Below are 17,730 nucleotides of genomic sequence, written 5' to 3'. Positions count from 1 at the left end.
CTACTCATTTGGAACCTTTAAATCATAGATAGAAAATGTGTTGTATGACTTGCAGTTTAAAAGAAAAGAAATTTTAAGCTACATTAGAATTAGAGACAATTTCATAGTTCTTAGTTATAGCAATTTAGTTCTGACAATTTTTGGCAGGCAACAATTTTATTTCTCTGTAATTTGCAGTACAACTTTAAAAAACTTGGCAATGCATGCATATGCTCTCTCATCTATACCTTTTCTAATTAAGGAACACAATTCAAAAGTATTGCATATGGTACAAATATGGACAGAACTAATATAGAACTAATAACATCTTATTTTTCTAAACAATAACATGACTGTATTATATCTATTTTATGAACTGTTGGGGAATGAAGGGAAAATTTACTATTCTTTTTTATCCTGTTTCTTCTTTTTGTACAGAACACAATTACCCTTAGTCTGAATTTGTCATTTACTCTAAGCACAGGATATAGCTTGAGACGTTAAGGAGGACAAAGGACAACAAGGAAATCACTTTAAGGAAATACATAAATATATTTATGGAGGTTGAATGGACAATAAAAATAGTTTGGGGGTTAAAAGTGAAGAGAGAAAAGGAGAGAAACTAGTTCCAAGGAAGTCTGGACATGAACAGCGACAGCTATAATGTGGAATTCAGGATATTAGACCAGGCTGAAGACAAGAGGTCCTGAAGAAGGCCTAGCAGAGTTGTCATCATACAATTCATTTATTTATGATCTCATAACAGAGAGGAGTAAAGGGAGTATTTTCCACTTGTGTTTTTAGATTGTCACAGGCTGTTTTATAGCAACAAATTTTTCTTGCTAATATAACCCTCAGAATCATATACTTTTTCTTCTTTGCCTTTTTTTGGGTCTGATTTTACATTTAATGAGTTGAAGAAACAAACTGCTTATAAATTTTACTTTCCTCCCCATGCATTAAAATATTCAAAGACATCATGCAGATATGCATTGCACGTATGAATCTATATAACAAGTCCAGATTCTCTTTTGCCACGTTTTTCTTTTTACTACATGCTTAAAATATTGAGAAGCAGAATTAATCACCTCTGTGGATTTTGTATTAATTCAATAGCTGTTCATCAAGTATGTATTATGTGCCAGGCATTGTGAGCTTGTGAAGGATACAGTGGTAAGCAGGTTTCCTGTATGCAGGCAATTTGTTTGTTTGCATGTTTTTTGGTTTTTTTTTTCAAGTGAGGGAAGCTTCTAGAATCAATTAGATGATAGACAATGACTGGCCAATCCTAAATGTTACTAAGCTTTTCAGTGACGAATCATGTTTGCCTTGCCAGTTTTTGTTATGGGAGTATGATTCGTGTGTACTTACTTCAACTAAAATTATAGGATATTTTACTTTAGTCTTGAAACTAGCAAATAAATGATGAATGGGCTACAGCCAGTCATGACATAGGCAAGACCATAATAATTTTCTCCAAAGTACAACTGCCTAATAAATCTTAATTTTGAGTCACCAGCAGTACCAGAGGCACACTTTACTTATGCTACAGTTCATGCCAATTTCTTCACATTAGACCAGGACCAGAGTATTAAAAGTTAAATTTTACCTAATGACAATTGAGAGGAAAAAGAGGTAAAAGTTCTTGGAAAAATAAAAATGTCCATTAAATTGTAAGATAGTATTTATAGACTATAATACATACCTTATCAATACTTTTTACTATATATGCCATCTTCCTCATTAAGTATTTGTTGGAGAGAGAAATACTAATCACCAAGAAGTTAGGACAATTGCAATCTAAGTTGAAGAATTTTATGTGGAATAAGACTAAAGTTGTGTGAGTGTACATTTTATATTCTAGAATATAAATACCTTCATATATAATACAAAGGATATATATTTAGAGCTATTTAAAGGAATGAAATTAGTTCTAGAAATCCCTTTATAGGCTAGTGCTAGAAAAATGTCAACTTTAGTGTAAGATTCCACGCCCAACTTCCAACTTCATTGAAAAATGGACCTCAAGTCCAAACTTTTGAGACTATTGATTAAAAAAATTTTTGCACTTTTGAAATCACATTTAATTCATTATTTTCATGGGCATTAGTATAATCTTTTATGTTACCTTTTTTAACAGTTGGCTTTTGATTAAATAATTTTTTTAGCATCTTTCTTGGAGTATAATTGCTTTAGAATGATGTATTAGTTTCTGCTTTATAACAAAGTGAATCAATTATACACATACATATATCCCCATATCTCTTCCATCTTGTGTCTCCCTCCCTCCCACCCTCCCTATCCCACCCCTCCAGGTGGTCATAAAGCACCGAGCTGATCTTCTGGTGCTGTGTAGCTCCTTACCACTAGCTATCTATTTTACATTTGTTAGTGTACATATATCCATGACACTCTCATTACGCCCAGCTTACCCTTCCCCCTCCCTGTGTCTGCAAGTCCATTCTCTATGTCTGTGTCTTTATTCCTGTCCTGCCCTTAGGTTCTTCAGAACCATTTTTTTTTTTTTTTTAGATTCCATATATATGTATTAGCATACAGTATTTGTTTTTCTCTTTCTGACTTATTTCATTCTGTATGACAGACTCTACATCCATCCACCTTACTACAAATAGCTCAATTTCATTTCTTTTTATGGCCGAGTAATATTCCATTGTATATATGTGCCTTACCTTCTTTATCCATTCATTTGTCGATGGACACTTAGGTTGCTTCCATGTCCTGGCTATTGTAATAGAGCTGCAATGAACATTGTGGTACATGACTCTTTTTGAATGATGGTTATCTCAGGGTATATGCCCACTACTGAGATTGCTGGGTCGTATGGAAGTTCTATTTTTAGTTTTTAAGGAACCTCCATACTGTTCTCCATAGTGGCTGTATCAATTTACATTCCCACCAACAGTGAAAGAGGGTTGCCTTTTCTCCAGCATTTATTGTTTGTAAATTTTTTGATGATGGCCATTCTGACCAGTGTGAGGTGATATCTCATTGTAGTTTTGATTTTCATTTCTCTAATGATTAATGATGTTGAGCATTCTTTCATGTGTTTGTTGGCAATCTGTATATCTTCTTTGGAGAAATATCTATTTAGGTCTTCTGCCCATTTTTGATTGGGTTGTTTGTTTTTTTGTTTTTGAGCTGCATAAGCTGCTTGTAGGTTTTGGAGATTAATCCTTTGTCAGTTGCTTCATTTGCAAATATTTTCTCCCATTCTGAGGGTTGTCTTTTTGTCTTGTTTATGGTTTCCTTTGCTGTGCAAAAGCTTTTAAGTTTCATTAGGTCCCATTGTTTATTTTTTGTTTTGTTTCCATTTTTCTAGGAGGTAGATCAAAAAGGATCTTGCTGTGATTTATGTCATAAAGTGTTCTACCTATGTTTTCCTCTAATAGTTTTATACTGTCTGGCCTAACATTTAGATCTTTATTGCATTTTGAGTTTATTTTTGTTTATGGTGTTAGGGAGTGTTCTAATTTCATTCTTTTACATGTAGCTGTCCAGTTTTCCCAGCACCACTTATTGAAGAGGGTGTCTTTTCTCCATTGTATATTCTTGCCTCCTTTTTCAAAGATAAGGTGACCATATCAGTTTAACTCCAGGCTTCCTATCCTGTTCAATTGATCTATATTTCTATTTTTGTGCCACTACCATACTTACTTGATTACTGTAGCTGTGTAGTTTAGTCTGAAGTCAGGGAGCTTGATTCCTCCAGCTCCGTTTTTCTTTCTCAAGATTGCTTTGGCTATTTGGAGTGATTTGTGTTTCCATACAAATTGTGAAATGTTTTGTTCTACTTCTGAGAAAAATGCCAGTGGTAGTTTGATAGGCTTTGCATTGAATCTATAGGTTGCTTTAAGTAGTAGTCATTTTCACAGTGTTACTCTTCCAATCCAAGAACATAGTATATCTCTCCGTCTATTTGTATCATCTTTAATTTCTTTCATCAGTGTCTTATAGATTTCTGCATACAGATCTATTTTCTCCTTTGGTAAGTTTATTGCTAGGTATTTTATTCTTTTTGCTGCAGTGGTAAATGGTAGTGTTTTCTTAATTTCACTTTCAGATTTTTAACATTAGCGTATGGGAATGCAAGAGATTTCTGTGCATTAATTTTGTATCCTGCTACTTTAGCCAATTCATTGATTAGCTCTAGTAGTTTTCTGGTAGCATCTTTAGGATTCTCTATGTATAGTATCATGTCATCTGCAAACAGTGACAGCTTTACTTCTTCTTTTCCAATTTGGAAATCTTTTATCTCTTTTTCTTCTCTTATTTCTGTGGCTAAACCTTCCAAAACTATGTTAAATAATAGCGATGAGAGTGGACAACCCTGTCTTTTTCCTGATCTTAGAGGAAATGGTTTCAATTTTCACCACTGAGGACAATGTTGGCTGTGGGTTTGCCATATATGGCCTTTATTTTGTTGAGGTAAATTCCCTCTAAGCCTACTTTCTGAAGGGTTTTTATCATAAATCGGTGTTGAATTTTGTCAAAAGCTTTTTCTGCATCTATTGAGATGATCACATGGTTTTTCTCCTTCAATTTGTTAATATGGTGTATCACATTCATTGATTTGCATATATTGAAGAATCCTTGCATTCCTGGGATAAACCCCATTTGATCATGGTGTATGATCCTTTTAATGTGCTGTTGGATTCTGTTTCCTAGTATTTTGTTGAGGATTTTTGCATCTATGTTCATCAGTGATATTGGCCTGTAGTTTTCTTTCTTTGTGACATCTATGTCTGGGTTTGGTATCAGAGTGATGGTGGCCTCATAGAATGAGTTTGTGAGTGTTCCTCCCTCTGCTCTATTTTGGAATAGTTTGAGAAGGATAGGTGTTAGCTCTTCTCTAAATATTTGATAGAATTAGCCTGTGAAGCCATCTGGTCCTGGGCTTTTGTCTGTTGGAAGATTTTTAATCACAGTTTCTATTTCAGTGCTTGTGATTGGTCTGTTCGCATTTTCTATTTCTTCCTGGTTCAGTCTCAGCAGGTTGTGCATTTCTAAGAATTTGTCCATTTCCTCCAGGTTCTCCATTTTATTGGCATACAGTTGCTTGTAGTAATCTCTAATAATCTTTTGTATTTCTGCAGTGTCACTTATTACGTCTCCTTTTTCATTTCTAATTCTATAGATTTGAGTCTTCTCCCTTTTTTTCTTGATGAGTCTGGCTAATGGTTTATCAATTTTGTTTATCTTCTCAAAGAACCAGTATTTAGTTTTATTGATATTTGCTATCGTTTCCTTCATTTATTTTTCATTTATTTCTGATCTGATCTTTATGATTTTTGTCCTTCTGCTAACTTTGGGGGTTTTGTTTCTGTTTTTCATTCTCTAATTGCTTTAGGTGTAACATTAGATTGTTTATTTGAGATGTTTCTTGTTTCTTGAGGTAGGATTGTATTGCTGTACACTTCCCTCTTAGAACTGCTTTTGCTGCATCCCATAGGCTTAGGGTCGTCTTGTTTTCACTGTCATTTGTTTCTAGGTATATTGTGATTTCATCTTTGATTTCTTCAGTGATCTCTTGGTTATTAAGTAGTGAATTGTTTAGCGTCCATGTGTTTGTATTTTTTACAGATTTTTTTTCCTAATTGATATCTAGTCTCATAACGTTGTGTTCAGAAAAGATACTTGATACGATTTCAATTTTCTTAAATTTACCAGGGCTTGATTTGTAACCAAAGATATGATCTATCCTGGAGAATGTTCCATGAGCCCTTCCAAAGAAAGTGTATTGGTTGCTTTTGGATGGAATGTCATATAAATATCAATTAAGTCCAACTTGTTTAAGGTATCATTAAAAGCTTGTGTTTCCTATTTATTTTCATTTTGTATGATCTGTCCATTGGTGAAAGCAGGGTGTTAAAGTCCCCTACTATGATTGTGTTACTGTTGATTTCTCCTTTTATGGCTGTTAGTATTTGCCTTATATACTTGGGTGCTCCTATATTGGTTGTATAAATATTTACAATTTTTATATCTTCTTCTTGGGTTGATCACTTGATAATTATAAAGTGTCCTCTTTTGTCTCTTGTAATAGTCTTTATTTTAAAGTCTACTTGTCTGATATGAGGATTGCTACTCCAGCTTTCTTTTGATTTTTATTTGCATGGAATATCTTTTTCCATCCCCTCACTTTTAGTCTGTATGTGTCCCTAGGTCTGAAGTTGGTCTCTTATAGTCAACATATGTATGGGTCTTGTTTTATAACCATTCAGCCAGTCTGTGTCTTTCCATTGGAGCATTTAATCCATTTATATTTAAGGTAATTATCTATATGTATGTTCCTGTTACCATTTTCTTAATTGTGTTTGGTTTGTTATTGTAGGTCTTTCCCTTCTCTTGTGCTTCCTGCCTAAAGAATTTCCTTTAGCATTTGCTGTAAAGCTGGTTTGGTGCTTCTGAATTTTCTTGGCTTTTGCTTGTCTGTAAAGGTTTTAATTTCTCCATCAAATGTGAATGAGATCCTTGCTGGGTAGAGTAATCTTGGTTGTAGGTTTTTCCCTTTCATCACTCTAAATATGTCCTGCCGCTCCCTTCTGGCTTTCAGAATTTGTGCTGAAAGATCAGATGTTAACCTTATGGGGATTCCCTTGTATGTTATTTTTTGCTTTTCCCTTGCTGCTTTTAATATTTTTTCTTTGTATTTAATTTTTGGTAATTTGATTAATATGTGTCTTGGTGTGTTTCTCCTTGGATTTATCCTGTATGGGACTCTCTGTGCTTCCTGTACTTGATTGACTATTTCCTTTCCCATGTTACAGAAGTTTTCAACTATAATCTCTTCAAATATTTTCTCAGTCCCTTTCTTTTTCTCTTCTTCCTCTAGGACCCCTATAATTCAAATGTTGGTGCATTTAATGTTGTCCCAGAGGTCTCTGAGACCGTCCTCAATTCTTTTCATTCTTTTTTCTTTATTCTGCTCTGCAGTCGTTATTTCCACTATTTTATCTTCCAGGTCACTTATCCGTTCTTCTGCCTCAGTTATTCTGCTATTAATTCCTTCTAGAGAAATTTTAAAATTTCATTTATTGTGTTGTTCATCATTGTTTGTTTGTTCTTTAGTTCTTCTAAGTCCTTCTTAAACATTTCTTGCATTTTCTCCATTCTATTTCCAAGATTTTGGATCATCTTTACTATCATTATTCTGAATTCTTTTTCAGGTAGACTGCCTATTTCCTCTTCATTTGTTAGGTCTGGTGTGTTTTTACCTTGCTCCTTCATCTGCTATGTGTTTCTCTGTCTTCTCATTTTGCTTAATTTACTGTATTTGGGGTCTCCTTTTCACAGGCTGCAGGTTCATAGTTCCTGTTTTTTTTTTGGTGTCTGCCCCCAGTGGCTAATATTGGTTCAGTGGCTTATGTAGGCTTCCTGGTGGAGAGGGCTGGTGCCTGTGTTCTGGTGGATGAGACTGGATCTTGTCTTTCTGGTGGGCTGTTCCATGTCTGGTCTGATGTGTTTTGGGGTGTCTGTGACCTTATTATGATTTTCAGCAGCCTCTCTGGTAATGGGTGGGGTTGTGTTCCTATCTTGCTAGTTGTTTGGCAAAGGATGTCCAGCACTGTAGCTTGCTGGTCATTGGGTGGAGCTGGGTCTTGACTTTGAGCTGGAGATCTCTGGGAGATTTTCACCATTTGATATTACGTGGAGCTGGGAGGGCTCTGGTGGACCAATGTCCTGAACTTGGGTCTCCCACCTCAGTGGTACAGCCCTGATACCTAGGTGGAGCACCATCAGCCTGTTGTCCACTCAGCTCAGAATAAAAGGGAGCAAAAAGGAAAGAAAGAAAGAAAAAGATAAGATGAAATAAAATAAAAGTTATTAAGATAAAAAATAAAGAATAATTATTTTAAAAATTTAAAAAAGTAATTTAAAAAAAGAAAGAAGGAAAGAAGAGAGCAACCAAACCAAAAAACAAATCCACCAATGATAAGAAGCACTAAAAAATACACTAAAAAAATAGGAAAAAGAGAACAACAACAAAAAACGTACAGACAGAACCCTAGGACAAATGGTAAAACAAAGCTATAAAGGCAGAATCACACAGGGAAACATACACATACACACTCACAAAAAGAGAAAAAGGGAAAAAAGTATATATATCATTGCTCCCAAAGTCCACCTCCTCAATTTTGGATGATACATTGTCTACTCAGGTATTCCACAGATGCAGGGTACATCAAGTTGATTATGGAGATTTAATCTGCTGCTCCTGAAGCTGCTGGGAGAGATTTCCCTTTTTCTTCTTTGTTCACATATCTCCGGGGATTCAGCTTTGGATTTGGCCCCGCCTCTATGTGTAGATCGCCCGAGGGCGTCTGTTTTTCCCTCAGACAGGACGGGGTTAAAGGAGCAGCTGATTCAGGGGCTCTGGCTCACTCAGGCCAAGGGGAGGGAGGGGTACAGATGCGGGGCGAGCCTGTGGTGGCAGAGGCTGGCGTGAAGTTGCTCCAGCCTGAGGCGTGCTATGCGTTCTCCCAGGGAAGTTGTCCTTGGGTCACTGGACCCTGGCAGTGGTGGGCTGCACAGCCTCCTGAGCAGGGAGGTGTGGATAGTGAACTCTGCACACAGGCTTCTTGGTGGCTGCAGCAGCAGCCTTAGGACCTCATGCCTGTCTCTGGGGTCCGCTCTGATAGCTGCGGCTTGCGCCTGTCTCTAGAGCTCCTTTAGGAGGCGCTCTTAATCCCCTCTCCTTTCGCACCAGGGAACAAAGAGTCAAGAAAAATTCTCTTGCCTCTTCGGCAGGTCCAGACCTTTTCCTGGACATACTCCCTCAGGCTGTTTTCATGCAGCCAACCTCAGTCCTCTCCCTGGGATCTGACCTCCGAAACCCGAGCCTCAGCCTCTCGGGCTGGTGCGTGCTGGTCGGCACTGATCCTCTGTGCGGGAATCTCTCTGCTTTGCCCTCTGCACCCCTGTTGCTGCGCTCTCCTCCATGGCTCTGAAGCTTCCCACCCACCACCCTAGTGTGTGGAAACCTTTCCTTCTTCACAGCTCCCTCCCTCTGGTGCACGTCCCATCCCTATTTTGTCTCTGTTTTTTCTTTTTTCTTTTGCCCTATCCAGGTACGTGGGGAGTTTCTTGTCTTTTGGGAGGTCTGAAGTCTTCTGCCAGCGTTCATTAGGTGTTCTGTAGGAATTGTTCCACATGTAGATGTATTTCTGATGTATCTGTGGGGAGAAAGGTGATCTCCACGTCTTCCTCTTCCACCATCTTGAAACTCCTCTGATTAAATAATTTTTAAGGTGCTAAGTTATGCTTCTTCTAATTATCAGTCTGAACTCAGGTTTTTTAGTAACCTAGTCATAGCATGAAGTGCATCTCTTGCGTAAAGCTTTTAACTAACCTGTAATGAGGCATACGGTCCAGTGAACACTACAGTTACTTGATAAAGATCCATAATTGAGAATGATGATAAAATTTAACAGTATGAATATCATAGAGTTTTTAAGAGTCCTAGAAATATTGCTAAAAATAAGATTTGTAAATTAATGAGATAAGGAATCTTAAGAAGAGAACCTCATTTACAACTTCCTAAGCATAACTTTTCATATATACCAGTTTTGTCTTCTAACACGTGTGATACTGAGCTTTCAAAAAAAGTCAGTGGAGAGAAATGAGTGTGATTTTGCCAACAACTGAAGACATGAGCATTGGTCAATGCACAAAAACCTCACCTAAAAGTAACTATCCAAAACGGTATTTCTCCCTTGTTTTAAAATTTTCCTGTAGTTTTATTTATTGTGCATAGTAGCTCAATTTATCCCTTCCACTGAAATTATCTTAGATTTGTATCACTTGCAATCTGTGATTTTTTTTCAAAGTTTATATTACACACCCATTCTTTCCTGACTCTTTCTCTCTTTTTTCCCATTGATTTATTTTTTCTTGTTGTGATCTAGGCAAATTGTCTCCAATGAGACAAATGTTTATAAGATAAAGAAGATGCTGCTTCATGAGTTTCATGAATGTTATAATTCCCATGAATTTTCCCTGACTTGTATTAGCCAATATCTTAAAATAATAATGGAATCTAATTTGAAAGATACATAACTATAACGTGTTTGAGGATACCAATTTATTCTTTTAAGAGTTTGTTGAAAGACTCACTTAAGAATTTCAGAAAAGCCCAGGGCAGGTGGCTCATTATTTATATCAACCTTCAGATACAGATTTTTCTGAAAGATGGTATTTTTCCACAATAATATAAAATATTGTTGAGTGGGAGGAATAGAACTTTCTTCAATAAGGATTCTAAATATGTTTATTCAGAATGAGAGCATTCCCTATAAGTACATTTCGCATAGTATTGACAAGATATAGAAAATACTAGGCCTTAGGAAATGAATTACAGAGTAGTTTCTTGTGAAGAGATCAATTCTTGAGATGGGTAAAAAGCAAGACTATTATGTTAAATAGTGATATAAACTATAATATTTAATAAATGAGACTATCCCAGCTATCTGAAAGCTTTCTATGTATAGTTACCAACCTCTTTCAAATGGAAAATATTTGTATTATTATTATGAATATTGTGTTCCCTATGTCTGTAATTTGGAATGGTATGTTTATTTAGTCTTAGCTTGATTAACTTTTGCCTTATTTTTTCCAAGTTTGTACTGTATTTTTAAGCTTATAATGTGATTGTTTCTTAAAAAATAATTTTATAGAGGAATGGGTATTTTAAAAAAACATAATGTTCAATAAAGCAAGTATGAGTGAAATAAATTATTTACTTTCAGTTTGGAAGAGGTGAATAAAAAGTGCTTGGCCAATATCGTACCATTAATCTATTCTCTTTTCTCCTTTCTCTCTTTACTTCTCTCTCTCCAATAGAAGTGGAACAAAAAGGTAATTAAATACCTTTCATAAATTATATACTATTTATAGGCTAAGTTATTTAACAGTTTAACATCTAGTTAAAATAATTTTGTTATTAATTCTTATCTATTTTATGAAAATTTATTTACTACTTCTGCTGCTCAACTTCACTTTAGTCTGTTGTACTCACCAGTGCTGGTTTGATTTTTTAAAATCCTAAAACAGTTTAATAGTGTAAAATTTTCAACCGTGCATTCTATTCCTCTTTATTCAAACAGTTAGAAAAACGGTAGATGGTTTTGGATAGTAACTGCTTTAGATTTGTTTTTATTTCTATACTAGATAATTTTCCATAGCTCTGGTGTGGTTCCCCTGTTCCTTTAATTTTTAACTATTAGGGGAAAAGGGGAGATGGTTTTCTAAAATACCTTAAAATAAATCGCTTTAGTAACCAAGGGCTGATTATTAACTAGCATAAAGTTTATATACAATTTTGACAATAATACCTCCCCATCCTTTATAATTATAGACATCATATTAGAATCCTGAGAAATTCTTCTAATAATCAATTTTATTATGGAGTATAATTTGATGATGGCCCTCTATCCTTGCTATGGAAGATTTTGATAGTTAACTTTTCCCCTAAACTTTTCATTTTTCTGAAATTAAAACGTTGGGCATTTTAATAATGTACTTTCCTTTTTAATAATCTGTAGACCCTAGCTGAGTTTCATCTTAGATTGTTTTCCATTGGATGTAGGTTTATAGTTGTTGTTAAAGAGCTAATCACTAATACCAAGAGAATAATACTTTAATCATTAAAATATGGGTCAACATCCAAATTTCTTGTGATTTCCTAATTTCTCCTCCCAATACACTTCTAATCATTTCAAACATAACAGTGGACTGCATGATTATTTTTCAATATGTTTGCTCTGCAAAAATATTGGAGCACTGTTTCCCATAGCAGGTTCAGCAGAACATTACACCCCATTAGGCTCTGTAGAAAGGGTTCCATGATCAAATTAGTTTATGAAATTTGCTCACCCTGCCCACTTCCATCTTGGAGATTCACTCATGTACCTCAGCTATTAGAATCCTGATATTATGTTTAATATGATAGTTCTTAAACACAGATGGGTAGGGATCCCTGTTTTCTTTCTGTGTAATATGTGGCTAAACCACTTAAAACAGGTGCTTCAAGGACCTCCCTTTGGGAAACATTGCTTTTTAGCCCCTTCGTTACAGATGAATCAGCCAAGTTTGTGTTTTTTTTTTTTTTTTTTTACCACCACTCATATGATGTGCTACTGAATCATACTAAAAATCAACTAAATCAGATAATTCCTGCCCATTTTCAGTCTGAAGTATGAGCAGCAAAATATTGTAGCAAGTAATCTTGTTTTTTAATGTTCTTCTCATGTAACAGTAAAAGGTACATGTTTTTAAGTTCCAATACTACTGTTAACAGGACATTTTTAACTGATTAAAATCTAGATCTTGGGTTCTTCTCTGTAACCTTTCACCTTTTCTTCTTTCCTTATTCCTTCTTTCCTTTCTTTTTCTTCCTTTCTCTTTTTCCTTCCAGTATCCATCCATCACTCATTTTTAATTGTGTGGGTTGCATGCTCTGTGTGTGCTATAGCAGCTTTAAGAGCTTTTTTCCTAGAAGTCTCAGTGGCCTGTATTACAGGGCTTTTCTTTTCCCTTGTTATTATATTTTAATTACTATTGTATTTTCATATGCTTCTTAATAAGTATAGAATAGTTAATAGCATCAGAATGAAAACAATATCTTTAAAAATTCCAAATAAGATATATAAAACCATCACATATAAAATATATATTTGTTATATGTCTATAGAATATATAGACATAAGTCACATTTATATATATAGCATATCCAAAATTATTGTAACACACTTGCAAAGGTAAAAAGCAAAGGAAAGCACAGCCACTCTTTAAAAGGCCAAATTTTTTCAGCAAATGAAATCAAAATGATTATGAATAAATGTCAGAATTAATGTGGAAGACTACTTTATGTTCTCAGAAGAATACAGCAAAATAATTAAGTGGTGGTGGGTATTTCTTGTTAGCGTTGAATTCCATTTGGTGAAATATAAGAATATATGACAAAATATTAAAATTAATACATTTATTATTTTGACTCTTTCCCTTCCAACAGTTTTTCTTTGTCCTGGACTACTAAAAGGAGTATACCAGAGTGAACATTTGTTTGAGTCCGACCACCAATCTGGGGCATGGTGCAAAGACCCCCTGCAGGCTTCTGACAAGATTTATTATATGCCCTGGACCCCCTACAGAACTGATACCCTGACTGAGTACTCATCCAAGGATGACTTCATTGCTGGAAGGCCAACTACAACCTACAAGCTCCCTCACAGGGTGGATGGCACAGGATTTGTAGTGTATGACGGAGCTTTGTTCTTCAATAAAGAGCGCACCAGGAACATAGTAAAGTTTGATTTGCGGACTAGGATAAAGAGTGGAGAGGCTATCATAGCAAATGCCAATTACCATGATACCTCCCCTTACCGTTGGGGAGGCAAATCTGACATAGACCTGGCAGTGGATGAGAATGGGCTATGGGTAATCTATGCAACAGAGCAAAACAATGGTAAAATTGTCATTAGTCAGTTGAACCCTTACACCCTACGGATTGAAGGGACATGGGATACTGCATATGATAAAAGGTCAGCTTCCAACGCATTTATGATATGTGGGATTCTGTATGTGGTCAAATCTGTATATGAGGATGATGACAATGAGGCCACAGGGAATAAGATTGACTACATTTACAACACCGACCAAAGTAAGGATAGTTTGGTGGATGTACCCTTTCCCAATTCATACCAGTACATAGCAGCTGTGGATTACAATCCCAGGGACAACCTTCTTTATGTATGGAATAACTATCACGTCGTGAAATATTCTTTGGATTTTGGACCTCTGGATAGTAGATCAGGTAAGTTTCACTTTTGATGGTACTTTAAGGGGGAATATTTACAACTTGCTCTTAGTAAGTTGATTGTACATTTTGATTAGACATCCTTTTGTGGTCTTTCTTCTGGCCTGTGTATTGAAAGTTATTCATTGTCTTTTCAGCTAAAAAATTGTTGCTGTTAATCACTTTCAACTTTAAAAAAGTATAGGCGTAAGAAACTGACTCTTCCTCCTCTGTGCAGCTAGTCTCCAACCTTCAGCCCTTATCTGAAGGGCATTTTCATTATCAGCTAGTTAGTTCTTTGTGTAGTGAAGTACACAAAACCTTTGCAAAAATAGAATGCCATCCTATCTAATTAATTGTGACATGCCCTGCAAAGTGCTCTTCACTTGGAAAATGTCAAAGGGTTGGCTTGATATAATTCTTCAGGAGGCCTGAAGAATATATTCAACTCACCAAGAGCATCATATATGACCACCCCTACTGGGAATATTGTCGGTTTGACTGTACATATGTCTGAGTGTATCTAATTAATACATACAGAAAAATGTACATAACTGATACAGACAAAAAAATAGATCTCAATTTTATAAGAAACAGGAGTGCAAAACTCAGCTTTGAAAAAAATGAGACAAGCTTTAATTCTCATTCTTTAAAATTGTATTTTTCCTCTCTAGGACATACTGTTTACTTTTAATATTGTTTAAAGACAGTCATAAATTGCTTTGTCTTTTACATTTCTATTTGCACAAGTGAGCAGAATTATCTTAGTCTAGAAGTTAAATTATTTTAACTAGCAGTAATGTTGTTCCTCCTGATGAAGTATAATGGAAAAGTAAGATATAGGTATCTGAATTTTGATAGTAATGTAGCAATTCATAGTTTAATTTTTTTCTTCTAGTGCTTACATGTTAATATTTCTTATTTTCTGCATTGCTTTTACCTTGCTTTTACTAGCATGTCATTCTGCTTACTAACTTACTTCACTATATACATATCTTCTTATACAGTTAGATTCTAAGTGCCATAGAGCCAGTAATCTTGCCCTACCTACCCATCTTTTTATTATTTTTCATCTGACCATTATTTCTGCCTTCTGAGACACTAGTGTCATATATGGCATATAGAAAATAAAGGCTCAATAATTCTTTGTTGAGTGAATGAATGGATGAATAAATGAATGCCTTTCCACTTCTCACTGTGACAGAATGTCAAATTGGGTGACATTTTCTCTAATCCCTGTAAGAGTGACAGCAATTCTTTCCATGGCCAACAATGCTGATATTATATTGAACTGCTTTGTGTGGAAGGAGAAGCCTAATATGCAGCAGCAGCAAAAGCAACTTCTCCTTACTAAGTTCTCAAAAATCTCGTAGACCTGGCTAACCTCTGTACAGGTAAGGTTACTCAATCCAACACACCCTTCAATTAAAAACCTAAGCAAATCATCTGGAATATTCTGCGAAGACAGTTCTTTCAGATCTGTGATGTTCTTAAACCAAAATTCATATTTTGACAGTGAAAACCCTTGACAAGTGGTTCTTAGCCCTTTTTGACTTTTAATTGTAACTGGAGTAATTTCTAATTGCCTCCAAAGAAATAATATATAATAACTCAGCATCTTTTAATGTTTGTGAATAAGGGGCAGTAAGGTATATTAATTTTATTTATTGGAAAGATCATGTACTATTTTTGTTTAGAATAATAGATAGGTTAAAATTAATTAACATTCCAGGTTTTGATTTGATGGACTGAAGCAAATTCTTAGCTTCGTTTTTATAAATTATCCTTAAAGACAAAGATGATACCATAGCCTCATGTATTTAGACTTGCCAAAAAATATTTCTAACGTACATTAATAAAATTATGTGTGTATCCATATATATGATGTCATTGTAATTGTGGACATAGGAAAATTATACCACTCATTTAATTTTGTTTGTTTGTTTGATTATGGGAGTTAAATTATCAGCCATCTTGCCCACTTGTACTAGTGCTCCTATTTGTTAAAAGCATGTTTTTAAAGTGACAAACACTGAGAAATGATAAAGTTCAGCTTTTGAAACAAATTCCTAACTTAAGCCAGGAGATTCAGTTTTCACTCTTTTTAAATGACAGTGAAGCTCTCTTATGTTGTGCAAAGAGTGAGATTTCAGCTGTATTAAATTTGTATATATAATGACAAGAAAAATTATCAATTTTCATGCATGAATGCTCAAATTAAAAAGCTAGTACTTTGGTGTGGACTTAGCAGTTTAGAGGTAGAAAGAATAACTGTAGAATAATAATAAGTGTACATTTTATGCATGAATATGAGAATTTCAGTTAGCATTAATGGAGGCTGTTCACCTTATTCTACACAAAGTTTCAACTGAGTGTTTTTCTTTAGTATAAATTACATTGACATTTTTCAAAGAAATTTCCTTCAACGAATTCTTATTACGGATCTTCTTATGTGTCTATGTAGGGAAACCAACTTACTATAAATATGTTAGGGCCAAAAAGATTAATTCTGACTAATTCTCACTCCATAGATCCATAGTATATTTTCTGTTGCCATCTGTTGGAAGCAAGCTGAGTATTTTTGCTCTGATTTCAACTGAGCTCTAATCATTGAAAAGTCACACTTTTGGGGCTTCCCTGGTGGCGCCATGGTTGAGGGTCCGCCTGCCGAGGCAGGGGACGCGGGTTCCTGCCCCGGTCCGGGAGGATCCCACGTGCTGCGGAGCGGCTGGGCCCGTGAGCCATGGCCGCTGAGCCTGCGCGTCCGGAGCCTGTGCTCCGCAACGGGAGAGGCCACAACAGTGAGAGGCCCGCGTACCGCAAAAAAAAAAAGTCACACTTTTGAAGTTTTTATGTAAAGGGGTATCTGTTTTACTTCTACAGAATATTACTATTCTGTAAATTAAAAGATCTGGGTGTTGGAAGTTGAGACAAATATGTTCTCTCAGATGTATAAAAATCCTCAGGTGAAGCATCCATGGAGGTGGCATACTGCTTCTGGACATGGGTCTGGGAGCCTGAAGGACTTGTGTTTTGATTCTGCCTAAAGTGCTTGTTTGACTATAGGCAGGCTACTGAGCCTCTTGGTCTTAGTTTCCTCAACTATAAAATGGAAAAAATATAATACCTATCTCAGAAGATCATTGTTATGATATATGTAATAGGCATAGCAAAATTAACAGAAAATCTGCATGCCAACCGTACAAGGGCCATTATTATCCATATTATCTGATTGAGGGTCTTAAGGCACTACAGTTCGTATAATTTATTTAAAAATTACTCAGCTATTAAAGTGCAGCCCAACTTGAGGTTCATGCTCCCTTCCATGACACTAGTAGTGGAAAGTATGCCTACTGAAGCTGTGTGTCTGGATGCATTCACTTGACAGAAGTGATCTCAGTATCCCCATGTGTCAGACACTCTCCAGATGCAAATTTAATTTGTAGTTCTCATGATTAGATAATTACCATAGATCTGCACTCCAAACAATTGCCTCTGTTTTTCAATGGTGAAATCATACTGTGTCAAGATTTGTTGAATACTTTAAGAAATAAATAAATGAATTATTTATATATATATATATATATATATATATATATATATATATATATATTAAACCTTCTTATTCAGCATATTATGGGAATGGGAGTATTAGTCCTAACATTTGTTTTACTAAGATCACATGTGCGCTTCTCGGGTAGTCCTCTTCACAGTTTACCATGCACTCCTATGATCGAGAAGTATTATGTCACCCCATTTATTCCCCACACACCACCCATACCTACTTCTCCTCTTCACTCAGATTGTAGCGATATTTGGTAACCTAAAGGAAGTTTGGTCTGTTAAAAAGTGCCAAAGCACTTTAACACTTAATGCACTTTCTTCCAGAAGAAGTAATTAGAGAAATTAGTCAGTATTTACAATGGGAAAGAAAGTGA

General features: G+C 35.5%; 1 protein-coding gene across 12 annotated transcripts in view; it reads left to right on the top strand.

Moving 5' to 3' along the window:
* The window catches only part of ADGRL3 (adhesion G protein-coupled receptor L3), an 861,986-nt gene that overhangs the window by 518,335 nt on the left and 325,921 nt on the right, over positions 1–17,730 (top strand). For all 12 annotated transcript variants that reach the window (XM_067035741.1, XM_067035740.1, XM_067035734.1 and 9 more), the window contains 2 exons: positions 10,840–10,854; positions 13,010–13,810. In XM_067035741.1, coding sequence (XP_066891842.1) covers positions 10,840–10,854; positions 13,010–13,810 — 816 coding nt within the window. The remainder of the gene's footprint in view (positions 1–10,839; positions 10,855–13,009; positions 13,811–17,730) is intronic.

The sequence above is a fragment of the Kogia breviceps genome, chromosome 6 (assembly GCF_026419965.1).
Source record: "Kogia breviceps isolate mKogBre1 chromosome 6, mKogBre1 haplotype 1, whole genome shotgun sequence".
In the NCBI taxonomy this organism is placed as follows: Eukaryota; Metazoa; Chordata; class Mammalia; order Artiodactyla; family Physeteridae; genus Kogia; species Kogia breviceps.
This window is presented reverse-complemented; position numbering and strand designations above follow the sequence as displayed.